The sequence below is a fragment of the Nymphalis io genome, chromosome 2 (assembly GCF_905147045.1).
Source record: "Nymphalis io chromosome 2, ilAglIoxx1.1, whole genome shotgun sequence".
Taxonomy (NCBI): Eukaryota; Metazoa; Arthropoda; class Insecta; order Lepidoptera; family Nymphalidae; genus Nymphalis; species Nymphalis io.
In genome coordinates, this window is record NC_065889.1 from 9,350,786 (window position 1) to 9,373,735 (window position 22,950).

General features: G+C 37.8%; 1 protein-coding gene across 3 annotated transcripts; it reads right to left on the minus strand.

Annotated features, from left to right (window-relative positions):
* Nucleotides 1-3,836: 3,836 nt before the first annotated feature.
* On the minus strand, nucleotides 3,837-22,950 carry LOC126775170 (inter-alpha-trypsin inhibitor heavy chain H4-like). Of its 3 annotated transcripts, none has more exons than XM_050496984.1 (20): nucleotides 22,829-22,950; nucleotides 17,988-18,110; nucleotides 12,458-12,660; nucleotides 11,666-11,776; nucleotides 11,339-11,592; nucleotides 10,790-10,893; nucleotides 10,478-10,612; nucleotides 10,185-10,385; nucleotides 9,505-9,700; nucleotides 9,174-9,290; nucleotides 8,965-9,099; nucleotides 8,721-8,887; nucleotides 8,389-8,538; nucleotides 7,854-8,030; nucleotides 6,796-6,916; nucleotides 6,215-6,256; nucleotides 5,697-5,777; nucleotides 4,849-4,994; nucleotides 4,415-4,572; nucleotides 3,837-4,026 (listed from the first exon to the last, which is right to left on the minus strand). In XM_050496984.1, the coding sequence occupies exons 2-20, from the start codon at nucleotides 18,099-18,101 to the stop codon at nucleotides 3,969-3,971; spliced, it is 2,670 nt and encodes an 889-aa protein (XP_050352941.1). In that variant the 5' UTR covers nucleotides 18,102-18,110; nucleotides 22,829-22,950; the 3' UTR covers nucleotides 3,837-3,968. The 3 variants fall into 3 exon arrangements, 2 of the variants coding, with proteins under 2 accessions (XP_050352941.1, XP_050352932.1); XM_050496975.1 differs by having other exon boundaries at nucleotides 4,849-5,069; XR_007669863.1 differs by lacking the exon at nucleotides 3,837-4,026 and having other exon boundaries at nucleotides 4,432-4,572; nucleotides 4,849-5,029.

A 22,950-nucleotide genomic window follows, 5' to 3' on the forward strand; every position in this document is an offset into this window, starting at 1 on the left:
GAAAGTCCGCAGTAACGTATATCTATTTTTTAAGGTGACTCACCTGTATAACCTTTTCTATGGTGATCAAATTGGTTCTAAAATAATGCATTATTTGTAAAGCCGTTTTTATAAACATTGTATTAACTCTTATGAAAGAGGAGTTTATAGACAATTTTCGACATATTTCGAACAGGTAATTGAGTAGGTTATTTGAAAATACTCATACTTAAATATTTGTTTTCGGTTTGTCAATAACTTTGTAAGTTAAAGTTATAGATTAGGTAGGTATTTCGTATCGTCGCCGCATATAATTTTTTATTTTAGTTGTATCTAAGCTAGTAACAAGATAAAAAAAAATAATTTTTTATATATTATCACTCCTTGAATAAAAAATGTGCTCGTAGTCAAAGCGAGTAAGGCAAAGCTAGTACGTATCCGCTACATACAATACAGTACATTATATATTTTTTTTTATAATCTACATTTTGCATAATAATAGCAAAATCAACTAAAGCAGCTATAAGAAACTGTAATAACATCACAGCGGCTACGTTCTTCTTCTTCACGTCGGCTCGTGAAATAAAACCTGATGAGGGGAGGGCTGTGACCCCATAACGGCAGAGACGTCAACACCGAGTCTCTAAAAAAGAAGGAAAACTAATATTAAACCCGGAGAGGTGCCTCCGTTTAGGCGTAAGCCAGTTACCTGCGGCCAAACCAACACCACACGTATTGACTGATCCGCCTCAGCGTTAACTTGTTCCGCCTGGGTGAACGGAACACAAGCCTTACAGCTAGACGTTGACGCTGTGATATTAACCACCCGCTCAAAGGAATAAAAATCCCAGAACACACACCAACGCTGCTTACATGCACTTTGCGACATGGAATGTCCGAACTATGAGGACAGGCTTCCCGAACACCTACGGAAGCTCCGATTGCGCCCAAGAACTGCGCAAAATTTACAGTATCGACGTGGAGCTTAAAAGGCTCAATATTGATATTGTAGCCTTACAAGAGACCAGAACTGAAGACGAAGGGTCTTTGCGTGAAGCTAACTACACTTTTTACTGGAAGGGCAAGAGTTCCTTGGAAACACGAGAGCATGGTGTAGGTTTCGCGGTTCGAAACCATCTCATCAACGCCATAGAGACACCTGTAGGTGTTTCCGAGCGGATTATGGTCTTGCATCTAAACACAAAAAGCGGCTTTGTCACGCTAATTTACGCTTACGCACCGACGCTTAATTCAAAACCTGAGACCAAGGATCAATTCTACGGCCAGCTCGATGAGACAGTGCGCAGGGTGAATCCAACTGACAGACTGCACATTTTGGGTGACTTTAATGCCCGCATCGGTCAAGGCACATCAGCCTGGCCTGAATGCCTCAGTGCACACGGCATAGGCAAGCTTAACGACAATGAACAACGATTGTTGGAGTTTTGTTCAAGGCACCAGCTGTGTGTTACCAACACCTTTTTTAAAGGCAAAATGACGCGGAAAATCTCGTGGATGCACCCTCGATCTAAACACTGGCACCAATTAGACCTTGCTCTTACAAGAAGGAGGGATCTACGGGAAACGCTCCACACGCGGGCGTTTCACAGTGCCGATTGCGACACCGATCACAGCCTCGTTGCTACTAAAGTCTGACTTGTCCCTAGGAGAGTCCATTCTTCCAAGCCACTCGGTCGAAAAAAGATAAATCTTTTCAAGACTCGTGACATGGAAGTAGTGGAGTCATTTGGGGAACTCGTCCGCGAAGAAGTTGCAACTTGGGACAGTACGGCATTAGCGCGAGTCGAATGGGAAAAAGTCAAGTCTCTTCTCACTGACACTGCAGGCAAGGTTTTTGGCTATCAAAAGGCAAAATCTTACGACTGGTTTCAAGAAAACGAGAAGCACTTACTTCCCTTGATTGACTCGAAACGCCAAGCCGCTTTAAATTTTCGCCTTAACCCTTGCGATGCGACGCGTAAAGATCTCACGAAGGCAAAAGCCTCACTCCAGCGTAGCACGCGCTTCTTTGTAAATGCGTATTGGACAGAGCTTTGCCAAAGCATCCAAGCGTGCGCAAACGCGGGGGATATTAGCGGTGTGTACACGGGCATCAAAAGAGCTCTTGGACCTACTCCAAAAAAGACGGCACCTCTCAAGGAAACCGACGGTTCTGTTATAACAGACAGCACCCATCAGATGGCAAGATGGGTAGAATACTACAAGGGGCTCTACTCGTGCCCAGTGGATATTCAGCCAGAAGCAGTGGAGCTTGTCCCGAATCTGGCAACTTGGCACGAGCTAGACGTTGCACCCACGGAAGAGGAACTTTATCTGGCCGTCAAGAAGCTCAAATGCGGAAAGAGCCCCGGAAAAGACGATGTTGTCACCGAAGTCGTCAAGCTTGACTGCCTTTTACCCATCATTCATAACCACCTGGCTAAGTGCTGGGAAGAAAACTACGTCCCTCAGGATATGCGAGATGCTAATATCGTCACTCTTTATAAAGGCAAAGGCGATCGTGGCGACTGCAACTGTTACCGCGGAATATATCTTCTTAGCATCGTCGGTAAAGCCTTTGCCAGGGCCATTTTAGGCAAACTACAAAGGCTCGCCGACCGCGTATACCCCGAGGTACAATGTGGTTTTAGGTCCCAACGGTCAACTGTCGACATGATATTTTCACTCAGACAGCTACAAGAAAAGTGTAGGGAGCAACATACCCTCCTAGTCATTGCATTTGTAGACCTAAACAAGGCTTTTGACTCCGTGAGCAGAGAGGGGTTGTACTCGGTTCTTTTCAGAATTGGATGCCCCCCAAAACTCCTAAGGATAGTGCAATCGTTCCACGAAGCAGCAGAGCGAGCAGAAACGTGGACAACGTACGCAAAACAAGAACGCCTACTAAACACATTTCACTTGCGCTGTCTTCGGACCATTCTGGGCATCACATGGCAGAATCGCCATGGCGAGGCACAGCTGCCTAGCATCACGGCCATTCTAAAAAAAAAAAACGGTTACTGTGGCTGGGACACGTGCATCGAATGGAGCAGACTCGTCTTCCAAGGCAAATACTATTGGGAGAGATTGCGGATGCAAAAAGGTCTGTTGGGCGGCCTGTGCTCCGATACAAAGATTGCGCTAAACGTGATATGGTTGCGTTTAACATCCCTAGCAATCGATGGGACTGGCAGAGGACCGTGCCAAGTGGCGACGCCTTATTCACGAAGGTCAATCAGAGCATGACGATGGCTGGTTTAAATTACTAAAAGAAAAACGCACTAGGCGTCATGAGCGGGCTTCAAACCCCCGCCCATCTGGGGGCGCATACACTTGTCGGGAGTGCGGCCGAAGGATCCTCTCTCGCATTTATCTCTTCAGTCATGAACGCAAGTGCCTTCGCGATGCCGCTTAAATCATCTGTCAAAGATGCAGAGGCCTATATGATGATGAAATTTTGCATAAACAATACAGTCCGCCCAACACCACTATCAAACATCTAAAATGTTTTGTGGCTATAGAATATGCGAAACAGCATAATGTGATTTACTTTTCGCTTCCTCCTCACACAAAACAACAGATGCAGCCCTTGGATCTTTCCGTATTGTACCTTTCAAAACCTATTTTGAAAATTTACATACATATATACATTTATTAGTTATTATTCCAAATCAAAGAAGAAAAATTTCGGTAGCAGTTCATTTCCATCTGATAAGAGTTGTAAGGGAGTGGAGATTGTGACTTGCGATACTCACAACATATTATTTAAAGATAACATTACAAAAACTACTTTTTGTTTAATATTTTTTGCTAGGTACTCTGTTCACAATCTTTAGGATATAGTAGTAAAAATACGATTTGAATCTAATATTTCTTTATTTCATCATTCACTTTCATATTTTTTTTCATCAAATAGCATAATTTCATTGAAATTGTAAATCACAAAGGGCATTATTTTTTATCAATAACATTTTATTAAAGTAATTAATTTAAAGTAAAGGTTTTTCTGTATCTACTTTATTTTTGGGACAGCAAACGCCAGCATATCTGTAAAAACATGAAAAACGGATTTATAATTTTGAACAATAAAAATCGAGTATTATAAAATTTTAACTTTAATGGAATAAATCGATCTCTCACATTACATTATTAGCTTAGTAAACTTTAATGAATCAAATCTTGATTACACGTTGCTCCGTCTCCGTCAGACCAGATAGTAAATATTATAATATATCTAATTTTTAATCTTGCGTAGACAATATTATTATGCACAAGTGTAGACTCAAAATCGGTTGCGCTCTCTATAATTACACTCGTTGTCCAATGTGACGATAATCCGAAATGACTAGACAGGGATTAGGTGCACGCCCACAGCTTTATGTATGGGCAGTGGAGTACAGTTAGGTAATAATTTATAAGATGTGTGTTTCATTACTTGTTCTCGACGACGCAGTACTTGTTGCGGAACTCGTCGACGCTGATGTCTCTGGCGGCGGCGCAGCGCGTGAGATACACACACACGCCGGCCTCCCCGGGGGTTCCCACGCCCGCGCTGTGCGCGCACTCGCTGTCGCCTTCGCTCGCCTTAGGGATCTGAATATTATATATTGTGATATAAACGTACATGTATATAGTAATAAAATATCAGAACCTTATAATTTCATCAAACCAAGTATGTAACGATTTTAAAATATATATCAAAACGACGACACTTTAATTAATAATGAATTAAACAAATGTAATGATATAATTATTTTTCAGTGTAATATTATTATATTCTGTGTAATCTAACAAAGAGTTTTCATAAGAGTATTTTAAATGATTTTAATATAGAAAAGAATAATGTTTATTTATAAAGATTTAACATACCGTATCGGACTTCGAAAGTTCAAGTGTAACGTTTTTTCCATTTGCCAAAAACTCAAGCGAGTTTGTCTTTTTATTGAGAATGTTTAACGCCCAGCTGTAGTTTTCTAAGTGACAAGTCTCCTCCAGAGATTCGGAAGTAGTAGAATCTGGAACGGCGGTGGTAAATAACGGAGCAGTTGTACTAGGGATAAAATGGTTTATTTTATGACCCCACAAATTGTCTACGATAAAAAATAAATAATATAATACTTATAATACATCATTTTATGTATGAGTACAATATCACACCTTGAATTTACTGTCACTATTAGAATGTAATACAATAGGCCCAAATCACACAAGATCTAGACATTCTAGACAGTGAATAATATCAGAAATATCCTAGAACATTTAATGACTGGTTACAGTGAAACGTAGATTAAAGCACAAACTAGTTATGTTCATTCAATAAAAAAGGTACCTATATCATTCGAAAATAATATTTATTTAGTCGTGTCCAGTGAGTATAATACTAAACTCGCATCGGTACACCTACAAAAACTTTATTTAAAGCTTGTGAAATTGTACACGTGTATATTTTATTATTACTTATGATTTTATAAAAATATCTTTAAAACATGCCACAGTCACACTGTAATTAATAGTATATCCAACTTGATCACCATATTCAATGCTAATTCTAGTGAAAATTCTTAATGGTAAAAAGTTAAGTAATTAATATCGAACAACGAAAAAAAAAAAACATTGTTTCACATATCCCAACTCCATCGTAGATTTCTAAATACGAAATAAAAAACTATACTAGGTTAGGTAAACAACCACCATTCGTGACTCGCTCTGAGTCTCACCTGTGTCCAAAAAGCTATCCTCAGGTGCAATGTTTCCGGCACCGCCGATAAGTGAGACTTCGGCGTACGGTATTGTTTGTCCTAAAATAACAATCTAGTAGTTGATTCAAGTTATTTTTATAGATGATCGTATAGCAATAAAAATCCCACATAACGGTTAGCTATATTAGGGTTGAATAAAAATTTACATGTGGATTTTTAAATTAAAGGCACAAGCACTTTGGCACACAGGTGACTTGTAGCTAATTCCATCGCTTCTTTTGTTGGGGATTGATGAATTTACACGTGGAACACCTGCATCCAATATACAGAAGTTTCTTCACGAGGTTTTTCATCACCACCGTGCACGACGTTGATTATAAACAAAAATGAAGCAATGGTCAGCTCGGGATATTAAATGAGCAATGATGAAATGAAATATCATCACATTTTAGAACATTACAAAAAAGTTACATTTCTTTTTTTTAATCATATAAGGTACCAAGTGTTACGATAAAAATAATGTCAATTGAACTCACCGAAACCAATACTGGAATGAACTGGGGATGGGCTTAGCGGAACTAAAAAAGAAAATCGAATTTTTACTGTTTACAAAAAGCTCACGGCGCCAAAGAACTAATTAATAGGTACTAAGTTTGTACTTGTGTTGTCGTGTTTCAATATAAACAAAAGCATAAGTCCGATAAACAGGCATTTTAATTAAATTGAGCTTATTAAAAAATAGTCTTAAAAATATAGCAATCACGATCTTCAATGGTTGAAAAAGTTGAAAGGGACGCAAATAAATCAGTATTTTTTCCATTGGTTCTTCTCGGTGGAATTTACCTGAACCGGTGGTAGCTAAACATTTCATTAACATAACGATGACAATACTGTAACGTGACAATTAAAGTGATTACAAGAGCCTACTTTAAAAAGGTAGCGCCAGTTGCATTAGAGTACTTTTTACCTACGACAAGATTTTTATGGAGTTAATTAAAACTATTATTTCGATGAAGTCGATAACTAATTTTGTGATTTTTTATCTTAAAATATTCTTAAAAAATATATACATTTAATCTCTACAATAAATAATAAATATACTAAAGTGTTTACTTACTTGCATAAAAAGTGTTTGATGGTTTTTCAGTATCGGGTTTGTCGGCAGACACTGTATCCACGGGAATGGTAGCGTTTGGTTTAACAACCACTAGTGACGTCAAAGGTGTCACAAATTCGTACTAAAAATAAAACAATAATTATGTAAAACTTTAAACAAATTTTAGAAGTAATAGTAGGGTCTGATATCTTCGTTATTTACACATCTTGTATTTGAAAAAGTTTAATATTTTTATATAATTTTATTATTACTATTATATTGTTTATGAGTATAAATTATAATAATAACTCCAAAGACTTGTATGGAAAGCCTTTTTTGTATCTTGTTATAGAAATTGATTTACGTTTATATTTTAATGTTTTTTAAAGCCACTTAGCATCACAACCTAAATTTTTACGATTGCCAATTAAAAACGATTGCAATAATTAGTTATTAGATTTGGTATTTAATATATTCTGCAAATATTTAGATTCTGATTGTGTTCTGATGATAATAATGTACATTTTTTTTTCATAGAATAGGAAGGCTAACGAGCATATGGGCCACCTGATGGTAAGTGGTCACCAAAGCCCATAGACATTGGCATTGTAAGAAATGTTAACCATCGCTTACATTATCAATGCGCCACTAACCTTGGGAACTAAGCTCCTGGGCTCAAATTTATTTACTATACACTATATATATTGACAAACTGCCTCGTTGGTTTACACTGAGGTCCTGGGTTCTAATTCCAGGTCTGGCCAGTAAAAAGTTATTGAGTTTTTCTTTCAAAAAATTTCAATAGCAGCCTGGAAAGCCGTTGGTCCTGCGCCTGAACTCTTTCCGATCGTGTCGGATTGCCATACCATCGGATTATTAGAGTTAGGGAATAGGGAACAGGGATGCACCTGTGTTTGCGCACGCACTTGTGTCCTGCTTAGTCGGCTAATCTCTTTTGAGATTAGCCGCCTTATTATTATTATTATTATATATTGACAATGCAAAAAATAGCTAGACAGTAGTACAAATATCATGATCGTGATAAATTAGTAAGTATAATTTTTCAATGCATGCTTTACCTTGAGAGCTAAGGACAGGGCATATTTCTCGGACCTCTTCTCATCCTTATCATCGTGGTCGAAAGCGTCTACATCGTCCAACAGCTGCTTGATGCTGAGGTACGCCCACAGCCTCTCCAAGGGAAGGTATTCCTTCGTCTCGCTCACCTTCACCTCATTCTTTACCTTGTAACTTTTCTGCCAAAGTATTTTTTTAATTATAATATAATCTCCGTGCTATATATTACATATACCTTCGATGTGTATTATCCAAATAATAAGTCATATCAATAGCAATGAATAATGATTAATGATTCGATTCCCACTCCCTCCGGTATTAGTCATTCGGTTTGGGTCTCATTATGATACCAAGCTGTTAAAATTAAACCAAAATTACCAAATGTATGCACATAGGGTAATAATAGTAAACTTTTGGTGAAAAATGTAATGTTGAATACAATGGAATGTCGTTTCGCTCACATTTTGCGTAAAAATAAGTAATCACGCAATTTAGTGTTAAATATCAGCTTGTTTAAATTATTTCGATAAAGTTTACCCTTCCATAATGGTTGTCATCATCTGCGCAGAGGCCAATCACATGCGACGCTAGTTCCCGCACATTTGGCTCCAGCTTGCCAGCCACCACTGTCTCTGCACCCGCGAACAACGTGTCAAACTCATTCCGCGTCAATGATTCTGCCTTTACCTACAACGTACCGATTTATATTGACGTTAGATACTTAAAACGAAAAAGCCAGTGATCGCTCTCTATATTAAAACAAACATATGTATATTTGTTAACAATTGTAATAAAATATTTTTATTTGCAGTTTTGCATCACAAACATGAGCCTGTTCAAAAATTTCTAAGACCATCACAGTTAAAGACCTGGTTGGGCGGGTAAATAAAGTCGACGTCCGCTAGCAGCGGTGATGAGATTTGCCGATAGAAGTGTCGCAGCTGCAGCGCCGCGTCAGACGCTTCGTAGATCTGGCGCATGAAGCCTTCGTTGCGAAGCGACAGCTTACGAAGTAGGTCGCGGTCTGCGTCATGGCCTGGTAATTGTGTTTTGAATGAAATGACGGTTCATGGTTGTCATAAAGCTTATTTCGGTAAAAAAATAAATTAATACCGAAAGCGAGAGAGTACACCGCAGCCTTCCTCTCGCCGGTGTTTTTCTCAGTAATGGAAGAGAGAATGCGCTTCGGGTTGGTCTCTCCCACCGTCGCATCACCGTCAGTCAGGAAGATAATAATCGGCTGCAATGCTGTAATCATTTTTGTTTTGTTTAGATTGAATAAAGATCCTAAACTAAAAGAAGTACAATGATTATTTTCAAACCTTTAATTCTTTCTGCCTCAGTATTGTCAAAGGCAGCGCTGGACTCTGTTTTATTAGTTTCATAAGCTTTTTTGATGACATCAATAGCAATATTTAGTGCTTCGTAGATGTTGGTTCCTGTAAAAATTACATATATTCAATGTGTAATAACTATTTTTTTTCAAGTTAAGACTTTTTTTACAGGTGAAAAGTACTTTATATTTGAGTATATTATAATTATGTATGAACATAATCATAGTTTCTAAATTATTTTTTTCAATTATATGAAGGCTCAAAAATTATAAATAGAACGAAACGTCGCATGAATTATAGACTTAAGGGGTATTCGTACCTCCGCGAGCAGAGAACCTCGACACGATGTCTTGAGCTTTTGCGATATTGGTGGGTGAGGCGACCACGGGTAACGTGATCGTGGAAGCAGATTCAGAACGAGCGATGTAGCCAGGCAGACCAATCTCAAAATCAGACCCGCTTTTGTCGTTGTTCGGAGCTGTCACCTCCTCATGTGTCTCCGAAAGCTTATGCACCTTGCCAATAGAAAATCACAATATCAATTTGTATTCATAGAATGAATACAGACCAGTAAATGCTAGATTAGCAGGGCAAAATACCAGGTGTTAAGTGTTTACTGTCTTTCATAAACATTGGCAACATAAAGGTTGCAGATGCGTTGTCGACCTCGCAAGAACCGGTGCATTCGATATTTGACAGTCAAATATTATGGCGATATCAAGTACACCATGCAGTTTTTTTATATATAAAAAAAGAAATATCAATAAGGATAGCAAAACTCGCATCAAATAGAAAGAACTACTAATATTATTTCACTTTAAGAAGCAACCTCCACATTGTTCATGCTCTGCCAACCAAATTATTTAACGTATTTGTATGTAATCATAATTACCTCCATAAAAATAAAGACCAAGAACATAAAATCGCAACACTGGTTTTGCTGAAAGTTAAAGCTAATTTGTTCCTAGTTCAATAATTTTTAAATAATTAAATAAAAACCTGGACGTCGCTGTTAAATTCAACGATGCTGAAGTAGTCACTAGAACGGAGGTCAGCGAGAATTGCTTTCATGGCCGTTTGCAGCTGTTCTATCTTACGACCGTACATGGAGCTCGATGTGTCCAACACGAACACGACGAGCTTGCTCAGCGGTTTTAACTCTTCTGGTGCGAAGAAATGTACGAAGTAACCATCGTTCACCTGATTTCCAAAAGATATATTACGAAAATATCTTAACCTTACTAAATAAGCTTCATTTGGCTATAAATTTTATAAATTATATAAAAAGTTACCAAAATCTCTCCCTTTTCAGGTCGAATAACATCATATTGTACGACGAACTGTCCAAGGACTCCAGTTGTTTTTTCGTTATCACTTTGTTCAACGTCCGAGTTATGTGTAGATGTCGTTGATTCTTTGATCTTATCCTGGAAGGTGGAAGAATTCTTATTTTATTTCAGATTGGGTTATTTATTTCCCTCTTAAGAGTCACACACTGCATATAAATAAGGTATATGTATTATAATGTTATTATTGTTTGTTTTCTTTTATGTATATTGTATATTATATTTAGTCAAGATCGTATACCAAGAAAACTAATTTACCGAATAAATCTCCATTAGTCGTTTTTGTTCATCAAGATCTGGAGAGAAGGTTATGGTCGCCTCCTTGTCATCGTTGCTCTTGTTTATAACAGCCTTTGCATTGTCTATAAATACCAAATAATATTAAACATATTCTTTTTTAATTAAAAAGTAAAGCAACAGCCTGTTAATGTCCCACTGCTGGGCTAGGGCTTCCTCTCCCTTTTGAGGAGAATGTTTGGAGCTTATTCCACCACGCTGCTCCAATGCGGGTTGGTAGAATACACATGTGGCATAATTTCAAGGAAATTAGACACATGCAGGTTTCCTCACGATGTTTTCCTTCACCGTCAAGCACGAGTTGAATCATAAACACAAATTAAGCACATAAGAATTCAGTAGTGCTTGCCCGGGTTTGAACCACGAACTTTCGTAAATTCAGAATATTAGGGAAACGAAATTAGAAAAAGACCAAAAAGGCAAAACAAACTAATTAAATAAATTTAAATAAAAAAATTAATTAAATATTGTTGAACTTTAAATCATTTTAATGATTTACAAGTAACTCACGAGCGTCATTTTCCGTAGCGTCAATTTCATTTCCAGTCCGAATTTCTGGCACCCTCAGCAATGAGATCTTTTGCGATTCCTTGATGTGCACAGTCACCTCCATCTTGGGCACGAGCGCGCCAGGGTGTAGGTTAATGGCGTGGTTGTACACTCCGTTGCGCCGCACCAGCAACTCTTCGTAGGTCAGGTTGAACTCCGCCTCGGTGTTGGGTTCCACGTTCACCGACACTGTGAAGTGGTTTGAATCGCGGGCCCTGTTTAAAATTTGTAAATAACATTTAATCAGTAAATACTATTAGTTAGGTTTTACGGTAAAAAAATACTTACTTGGCTGATATGTGAGCAGCAGCAGTTCCTTTGGATACAGCGTCACTATACAAATTCTTAGCTTCTTCTTTCTCTTTTACATAAGCTTTATACGATTTCCCATCTAATGTCCTACAAATAATTAAAAAATATATATTTACTAACTTAATATAATATAATACTTATGTCATATATGTAAGAAAGAAGTACATATAAATAGAAGTATAAAGTATTAAGTTAGAAAGAAATATTTTTTTCTTATGACAACGATGATGAAATATTGTGTCACATTTTAAAGGCTAGATAAATTGGCATACATTATATACATATAAGGAAACCTGTTGTACGTAGGTCAGCTTTTAACATTTTCGTTTAAAAAGGTGTTTTGGTAAGATGAGGACTTGCCAAATATGTGAATTTGGAAATTGTAGCTATTTCAAAGTCAAAGTCAAATGTAGGAATAAGATCCACTAGAAAAAAAGGGAAAACACCAGGTCTATTGAACATTGTCGTCACTGATACGGCGCCGGCGAATCACAACTAACTTAACGTTAGAGTTTATTATTATTAAGATATTCTTTTAAAGCGTAAGAGATTTCGAAAATTGGGATTGTATTTGTACAACAATATCCAACGAACTACAATCATTACATTTGTTGTTCGCTGACTGGCTAAGCTACCATATATAAATATATAATAGTAATAGATAAATATTTAATATACATTTGCATAATGTAAATGATTATAATGTAAATGAATATAATATAATTTACTGCATCGATTGAATATCTGAGATACAATGTTAATACGTACATAACAAAACCACTTATAAATGCGGTTTCCGGCAATAGTATATGAAACGTAGCTTCTTGAGAGCGGCTCGAAGGGTTCCGCACATGGGTGACAACGGTGGTGTGCGCGTAACGCAACGACACCTCGGAGTTCACCTGCATTTTCGTCAGCTTGATTGGTACATTTGGCTCCTCTGCAGTATTTTTTTCCGATTTTTCTGTGTTCTGCAGAAATAATGACAAATGGTATTAAATTTTGTCAATCCGGTGAGCTATTGTTTGAATGCTTTCTTGGAAACCACATTTCATCCATGGATATGGAAGTTGATGAGATGAGAGAAATTTTACCCGTTAAAGACATCAATTATATCTTCTTTGATATTTTTTTTCAAGATCGTGAATTTAAATTCAAATTGCTTTGAAAATGCAAATGAAGTGTTTAATGATATACAAAATTTTTGAATAATTTTTTTTTTTTTTATAAAATTCAAAAACTGCATATTACTTTTTTATTATTTCAATCAATAAGATGGAACCGTGCCGTGGAGTACCGGCTTAGAATAGTACTCCCCCAATCTCATCCCGTGGGTGTCGTAAGAGGCGACTGAGGGACGGGGAAAAGGGGGGATGGGCAGCAGCGTCCCCCCTCCCATAAACATCTTACCCCCCCTACTGCGCTCGCCAACACGCCTGCCCAGCGCGGCGAGTATGGGCAAACCCCTCCATTAATGGCAGATGCGCCCAAAAAAAGGCCCCCAGTTACCGGCAAGCCCGCTAGGCCCGACCAAGATAGCGGTCGCGGTATCGGCAGGGCAGGGGGTGCTAAGAATCACCGGTTCACGGCAGGCTACCGTATAAAACGACTGAAAATGGCAACGTATAATGGACGCTCGATGAGGCTGGACCATCACCTCGCCGAATTAGAAGTAGAGTTAAGTCATATAAACTGGCATATACTGGGGTTATCTGAAGTCCGAAGACAGGGGGAGGACACGATAACTCTAGAGTCCGGTAACTTACTCTACTTCCGCGAAGGTGATAACCTCTCCCAGGGTGGTGTCGGTTTTCTAGTCAAAAAGGATCTCATTAGCAGCATTGTGGAAATCAGTAGTGTGTCGAACCGGGTAGCGTACCTTGTCCTAAAACTTTCCGACAGGTACTCCCTGAAAGTTGTACAGGTATATGCGCCAACTTCGACATACTCTGATGATGTGGTCGAAGCGATGTACGAGGACATCGCAAAGGCCCTCAACGACACCTCGAGGGCCCACTACAATGTTGTTATGGGAGACTTTAATGCTAAAGTGGGAGTACAAGATAGCGGTGAATCGAAAGTCGGACCTTACGGCTTGGGCTGCAGAAATCACAGGGGGCAAATGCTGGTAAACTTTCTCGAAGCGCAGGGGCTTTTTTTGATGAATTCTTTCTTTCAAAAGAAGCCTCAGAGGAGGTGGACCTGGCGAAGCCCCGATAACGTGACAAGGAACGAGATAGACTTTATCATTTCGAATAAAAGGCACATATTTAGAGATGTTTCAGTGATCAACAGGTTTAATACCGGAAGTGATCACCGCTTGGTTCGAGGCACTCTAAATATCAACTTAAAAGCCGAAAGATCGAGAATGATGAGGTCTACTCTCCGACCTACCATGCTCCAAGCTGCTCAAGGCTCCGAAAAGTTCCAAATGGAACTTCAAAATCAATTCACCGCGTTGGAAACCATAAGCAGCATTGATGAGAGAACCGACACGCTGGTCAAAATACTGCAAAACACATCCCGCAAGTGTTTTCCGCCACAGAGAAGAGACAACGCACCAAAACTCTCTGCTGAGACACTCGAGCTCATGAGAAAACGACGAGAACTACCATCGTTTTTGTCAGATAAGGCCTTAAACCGAACAATAAAAACGCTGACGCGACGCGATCTCCGACGCTCCAATACCCGTGCCATCAAGGCTGCGATTGAGCAGAATCGGGGATCGAAAGTGTTCGCTCGCAAGTTTGGGAGGCCGCGTCTGACAAAACTTAAAACTGAAAATGGTGGGGTCGTTACCTCTAGGCCTGAGATTATCGGAGAAGTAGAGAGGTTTTATGGGCAGTTGTTCTCTTCAAGATCGGATAAACCCGTGGGAATCAGTATTGATGACCAGCGCGCCCCTCTTATGCGCCATTACTCCGAGGAGCTCCCGGTCGTTGACCAAGGAGAGATTAGGGCGGCTCTAGAACAGCTTAAAAACAACAAAGCTCCGGGAGATGACGGAATCACAACAGAGTTGCTTAAGGCAGGCGGGACTCCGGTCCTAAAAGAGCTAGCAAGCCTCTTTAATTCCGTCATCCAACATGGCAAGACCCCGGAAACGTGGAGCGGGAGTGAGGTGGTACTGTTTTTCAAGAAAGGTGATAAAACCCTCTTGAAAAACTACAGACCAATCTCCCTCCTGAGTCACGTGTATAAGCTGTTCTCTAGAGTCGTCACGAACCGTCTCGCCAGACGACTTGACGAGTTCCAGCCCCCAGAGCAAGCCGGCTTTCGATCAGGCTACAGCACCGTGGACCACATCCATACTGTTCGGCAGATTGTGCAGAAGACCGAAGAGTACAATCAGCCGCTGTGTATGGCATATGTGGACTACGAGAAAGCCTTCGACTCCATCGAAACCTGGGCAGTGCTCGACTCATTGCAGAGATGTCATATCGATTGGAGATATATCGAGGTACTGAGATGTCTGTACAACGCCGCTACAATGACTGTCCACATCCAGGACTGTAAGACGAAGGCGATCCAACTGCGCAGAGGGGTGAGACAGGGGGATGTAATATCCCCGAAACTGTTCACCAACGCGTTGGAAGACGTTTTCAAAACGCTGGATTACTAGGTATGGAGTCAATGTAAACGGCGAGTACATCTCACACCTTCGATTTGCCGACGATATCGTCATCATAGCAGAGTCGCTGGAACAACTCACCGAAATGCTGCGTAGCCTAGGCGAGTCTTCCCGGCGTGTCGGTCTCGGTATGAACTTGGACAAGACCAAGGTCATGTTCAATAGGCATGTCGTGCCGGGACCGATATACGTCGAGGGGAAACCTCTCGAAGTTGTTAGTGAATATACCTACCTAGGACAGATAATACAAGTCGGTAGGAACAACTTCGAGAAGGAAGCCGATCGAAGAATTCGCTTGGGATGGGCAGCATTTGGCAACCTTCGTCAAGTCCTCAAGTCGTCTATACCGCAATGTTTGAAGACGAAAGTCTTCAACCAATGCGTCTTACCTGCCATGACATACGGTGCCGAAACGTGGACACTAACTGCGGGACTAGTCCACAAATTCAAAGTCGCTCAGCGTGCTATGGAGCGAGCTATGCTCGGAGTATCTTTGAAGGATAAGATCAGAAATGAGATTATCCGGAAAAGAACCGGAGTCACCGACATAGCTTGCAAAATTAGCAGGCAGAAGTGGCAGTGGGCTGGTCACGTATGTCGTAGGACCGATGGCCGTTGGAGCAGACGAGTCCTAGAGTGGAGACCGCGAATCGGCAAGCGCAGCGTAGGGCGCCCTCCAGCCAGGTGGACCGACGACCTTAAGAAGGTGGCGGGCACCAACTGGATGCGGAAGGCGGAGGACAGGGAGCTTTGGCGCACCTTGGGAGAGGCCTATGTTCAGCAGTGGACAACGATTGGCTGTTGATTGAAGATGGAACCGCAAATATTAATCAAATTCATTTCATAATTATCACACTGTCAAAAATAATATATATACTATATTTTTAGTGAATAGCATTTAAAGATAATGCTTAGTAACAAGTGGCATTGTATTGATTTTAAACTAAAGATCATTCGAAAATATTTTTAGTATAATATTTTTCATTATTAAAGAACAATATAACCTCAAATGCGAAGCGCATTTCATAACAATGCTTTACTTCAATTAATTAGATTGGAAATAATATATAGAAAAGTTTGAGCTGTATACTAATACATATAAATTTAAAAAACATGTTTCCAAAATAAGTTAACGATATTAAAAGATCAGAAACTAACTTTGATAAAAGAACCTGTATTAAATGTAGTTTACATAATTAATTTGTTAGAATAAGGGTACTCTGTAAATTACATTTTTTTTTAAAATTCGTTGTTACAAATTATACTCTGAAAAATACATGTACGATTAATAGGCATGATGACAGTATTCAAGAATTAAAAAATAAATGATGTTAGAGAAGAAACTATTTTAAAAGAATTCTAAACAATGATCCCATTTTAATAAAAGTATAAAATTCTGCAATTATTCTATAAAATTTTATTTGAAACACCAATTAGAGCGAATGACGTCACGCCTCTGTATCTGTATCGTTTCTCTTGAACAGTTGTTGTATTTACGCGTTTCAAAATTATTTTGCATCATTTAATTAGTTGAGTCGTTGATTATTCGCGTTTTTGTGAAGAAAATAAAACATCCAAGATTTATCAAAGATGGAACAAGGTTCTGTTAAGGTAAATTCCTCTAATTTGCCCAGGATGTGTTGATGTTAGGAGAGTTTCTTTCATCAAATAAAGACTTTTGCTCATCTGAATTTCGAAATGTGAAAACTTTCTTGTAAGTACATTTTTATTTATCTTTAGTGTTATCATAGGTTTTTTTCTGTTAACTATATAGTATTACTCGCATATGAAGAGCCCTAATATTTTTACCAGTAAGAACTTTTAAGACAATATTTCATTTAGCTCCACTAGTACTGAATTTGTGAATTTACAAATGTACGAATACTTCTATAAATCTAAATATATATGAACCTCATACTTTCTTTTAATTGCGTTTCACATTCTTCAAGAACCATCATCTTTCGTTGCTTACTTACATATGGTCGTTCTGCTACTGTAGATTGTTCTTCGATCTGGTTGGCATTCGAATGTATTTTTACACAGAGGGACCGCACACCACTTGTAAACTTTGGAATTCATTTTTAACCTTACGAAATACGCAATATTTTCTGCCTTTCTTCGTTGAGTATAGACATAATACAATATTTACTGACGTTTATTGAGGCGTGACGTCACGTGCAGGCGCCATGACACCTGCGGGTGTTTTCGAGCGAAATTCAAAATCGGTAAATGACAATGCCATTATCAATTAACAGTTAGTTTATTACTCAAATAATATTATTTTCAGTAATAGTAGACGTGTACCTTCATCACAGAAGGTTATTTCAAAATAAGTCATCATGCCTATTGTTATTACCACCCGACCCGCGCCGCCGGATTTCTTTCTTCTTTTCGCCGCTATTTTTTAGGGCTTCGAAAGGAGAATTTTAAGAACTTGTGTCGCTTGCGCATTTGCGCAACATATACTTTATTTAATATATGTGTTACTATATTATATAATGAATGAACGGAATAAAAATTTAATGAAAGAATCAAAGATGGAACTGGAGAAAAGTAAATGATTGTACCTAATAATAATTTTAATTATATTTTTAGTATTTTTTAAAGCACAATACAGTATATGTTTCCAAAGTATTAAAAATACCTACGATTTGAAAAACTACTCACTTCGCCTTCAGCTTTAGCGACAACAAACGTATCTTGAGTCGGCACTGCGGCTGCATAACCGTGAACCACTAAAACGGAAACGCAGCACGCCACGGACAGCCATATCGGCTGCATTTTATCAATCTGAAAAGAAACGGCTTAATTTTAGTTGATAATGACAATTATTATTTCTCTTTTTCAAAGTGTAGCAACGGCCTGGTTTAAGTTAATTTATATCAACGTGACAAGTAATTTTTATAGGCAAAGCATACCTTAATCTTAATTTTGTTAGTCCTTTAAGAGAGTTTATAAACGCTCAATCTCTGTCATTTAAAATTTTATTGCGTAATTTTGATGCGTGTATAATCACAACTACTTTAGTCTAGTGAATCAAAATAAAACATCATAATCATATTTTTTTTTTTATTGATGATGATTATAATAGAGAGACCCCACAGGCCGGCCGAAAACCCGAAATCCAGAATCCCACTCAAATCAATTGACAATCACAAGAAAGACAACTGACACAAAACAAGATGGAGATAAAATAAATATAACTTATAAGTATATATACTTAGGAGATTCCTTGATCCATAAAACAGCGCTTTTAAAAAAAAGACGCGCGCCAATCCTAAGCCGTCATTTTGTTGGTGGACAGAAAGATAAAGTAATTAATTTATTATTGACGCGACTTGTATTTGTTAAATGTGTTCAAATGTGTTATTTGAATTTTTACGAGTAATTGAGTGAGTAATTTACATCAATTCATAAGATTCATTTCATCGTGTTCTATTTTTAAAAAGACCAATTCAAGGTTTTTTTTTATAAATATACTTATATTTATTGCAAGACAAATATTTTGATTGTGATGCTGCCTGGGGATCGATTCTACATACAATGCGATAAAGTGACAAATTGTCACTTTATCGCAATCGAATCGAAGCATGATCGTTGCCGTTTATCCGTTTTCCTATTCTTTAATTATCGACTATTGCCATAAAAGTTAACAATTAAGTTGAATTTTGACATAACGAAATATATTATCGGATTATCGGTTTATATTATCGGTTCGGTTCCGAGTCGATTAAATAGATTATTCAAAGTTGGATCGGAATTGAATCGGGAACGTATCGTAATCGATATAGATAAATGTAATTTGGCCTCTGGAAATATAAACATGTAGGCACATAAAACTATCACACATATAACTATAACATACTGGTGGTAGAGCTTTGTGCAAGCTCGTCTGGGTAGGTACCACCCACTCATCAGATATTCTACCGCAAAACAGCAGTACTTGTTATTGTTGTGTTCCGGTTTGAAGGGTGAGTGAGCCAGTGTAATTACAGGAACAAGGGACATAAAATCTTAGTTCCCAAGGTTGGTGGCGCATTGGTTATGTAAGCGATGGTTGACGTTTCTTACAATGCCAATGTCTAAGGGCGTTTGGTGACCACTTACCATCAGGTGGCCCATATGCTCGTCTGCCTTCCTATTATATAAAAAAACACATGAAAACTCATTGATTTGACCATGCAATGTTTTGTTACAAACAGCGTTTGTATCATCACGTATCACGTATCATCATATATCCATTCTTAATTTATTTTTTTTAAATAGCGTGTGCATATTCTACTCAAAAATTTAAATAATAGGTACGAGATCTTGGCGGGATTTGTTAATTATTATTTCTTGTATTACAATCATACAATAACAATAATAATTATTAATAGTATTAAATTGATACTTTCAACTTGAGAAAAAAGCGAAAATTTATTAGAAAATAAAATAATATAATTTAATAATAAAAAAGAACCCAAAACGAAACTAAGTGGAAGCCCCATTTATTACAATCAGAAATACTTTTTAGCTTTTATAGGTAAATTATTTTAATTATAATTGAATAGGTTTGTTTTGTTTATGTTTAGAAAGAGTAGTTAGGAATTCATTTAATTTGATATTATTAATTTATATTGAAGACATTAGAAAACCAAGGAGAATTACCCATTTGAATTCATAATAATAATAATAATAATAATAATAATAATAATATCCTAGGACATTTTTCACACACGGCCATCTGCTCCCAAATTAAGCTTGTACAGAGCTTGTGCTATGGAAACCAGACAACTGATATACTACATATACTACTTTTCTTTTGTAAATACATACTTATATAGATAATTACATCCAGACTCAGGACAAACAGACATGTTCATGCACACAAATGTCTGTCCTGGGTGGGAATCGAACCCACAACCTTCAGCGTGAAAGGCAAGCTTCCACCAACCACACCAACCGGCTCGTCGAAACATTATATAAGATTATTTTGAAAAAGAATAAGAAAATAATAAATAAACGTGTTATTAAAAATAGGAAATTAAAATCATCGTTAGAAACTAAAATCTATAATAGCGAAGCTAATCACAATACATCGATACGAATATTTTAATAAAAGCATCATTTTAAATTATGATTTCTTAAAAAAAATGTTCAAAATGATGAACATGTTAAAATCGATAATATAATTTCATTATAATTTTTTACGCGAAATTTCCTAGTAAAGTCGTTTAGTGTTTAAACGATAGTCGTGAGTTGATAGCAATCAAATGAACAAAAAACTATTCGTTGATTTTTTTTTTTTTTTACTACAAAAAATCCAATATTAATAATTATCTTGCAGAAGAGCTTTGATTTTTTATATGTTACTATACAAAATGGTATGTTATGAATAGAGCTTAATTATTAGTTTACAGGTTTTATCTTTGTAAAACTTAGCTATAAAAACATTTGATTAATAATCCTATCAAGAATAATTTGGTCGTCCACTTTTATTATTAGTTCGGTAAGTTGTTTGGACATCAGGTATACTGATGAGGCTCTATTTCTCCGTAACAGCCTGTGGGCCACTGCTGGGCTAAAGGCCTCCTCTCCTCTTTTTGAGGAGAAGGTTTGGAGCTTATTCTACCACGCTGCTCCAATGCGGGTTGGTGGAATACACATGTGGCAGAATTACAGTGAAATTAGACACATGCAGGTTTCCTCACGATGATTTCCTTCACCGTAAAGCACGAGATGAATTATAATCGCAAATTAAGCACATGAAAATTCAGTGGTGCTTGCCCGGGTTTGAACCCACGATCATCGGTTAGGATTCCCGCGTTTTTACTACTGGGCCATCTCGGCTCTATTTCTATGTAAGTAAAATAATAACGAATCAAAATTAGTGTTACGGTTTTATTTCTTTGGGTTCATCTACCAAGTTGAGCTCGTAAATTAGTATTATAACATGTCTCAAACTCGTTAATATAGTTAGACAAAATATTTTATTCCGTAACTCCTTTATTTTTATTTTTTTTGAAATGACAGACGTGATCGTTATTTTTTTATATTATCAGGTATATTTATTGTGTCCTGCTTGCTGTACAACTATAAGAAGTCATTCATTTACAACATGGTTAAGGGGGTACGTGCCAGGAATAATTCAAAAATATAAAACTAAAAAAAAAAATTGGGTCAATGTGTGCCAATAACCACAAAAATAAATCATCGAAGTTAGAGATAATCATCAAGTGTCATCATTTTAAGAATTAATTCTAAGGTCGAAATAGTTCAGGGAAAACGACCGACTTCGGCCACGGCGGTCAATGTCAAGAGAGAATAGCCAACTTCGCATATCATATTATAGTGAATAAGTGTGTGCGCAAACACAGGTGCACTCTGTATTCCTATTTCTGTACTCTCATAATCCGATGGGACGGTAATCCGACATGACTTTAAAGAGTTCAGGCGCAGGACCTTTGGCTTTACGTGCTTTCCGAGAATTGCTTTCGTGCCACTAAGAATTTTTCGACAGAAAATCCTAATAAATTTTTATGGGCATGACCTGGGTTTTGAACCCAAAACCTTGGCATCTGTAAACTTATATCTAGCCACCAGACCAACGAGGTAGTCATATTCTGCAAATATATCAAACATACTGTCTGCCTTGGATAGTGAACTTCAATACATCGATAAATTAGCAAAAAAAACTTTCATAACTGTTCGCGTAAATAAATAATTATTAATGATTTTAGGACCTTCTACATTAGTTAATTTACTTAAATAGTTTTTATTTACTGGAAGTATTTGTATACAGCTTGTTAGCTGTAATTAATTGCACATGAAAAAATATTTCACTCACTATGATGATATAGTTAAGATCATTGCAGACAAAAGTTTACTTTGACATTATTTATAGAATCAATTACTTATAATTTACAAGCGATTGTATAAACATTGATATTGATTATTATATTTCAAATATTTTATTTATTGATGTACCGCTTAATAAATGCTTGCTTGCGGTGCATTACTTGCTTTTTACTTAATAACATTAGTTTCACTTATCTAAAATACTAGAAAGCATAGCCCTCAGTGGTCTCCCTTTTCGATCCGTAGGCGTCCTAAAGACGTCCTTATTGCCCCCGATGATAAGATTACATCGGCCAATATCAACACGATAGGTTACAGAGCAAACACATACCGACCCCGCCGCCTGGGCCGAGGTCCCTCTTTTATTATAACCCATTCGCGCTTAGGCGTATGCCGGGGACATTGCACACATAGTGTCCTCCTTCCTGACGTCGACGGTTTCCTTAGCCGAGGTTCGGCCTCACGGGAGTCGCCCTTAGGACACACGTAATCTGAGCCCTTAAGTGGACTCCCAACATCCGGCTGGGTATATTAAAGAATCGTCCTCGGCCCGGTGACGCTGTCGAGGCCATTTGGGCCAACAGCAACAAGTCAATTCGAAAATAATAATAATAATAATTTCAGTCACATACTCTCTAAGACATGCTTAAAAAAGGGAAGGTACTCACCAGTCTGTTAGAACAAAACAATCACAGCAGCGGTTCTCGCACGTTTCTTATTAACAGATAGAAGATAAATTATATAAGGAAACTAATGGTAGAATAAAGAGTCTGCGTCGGACAACGAGGAA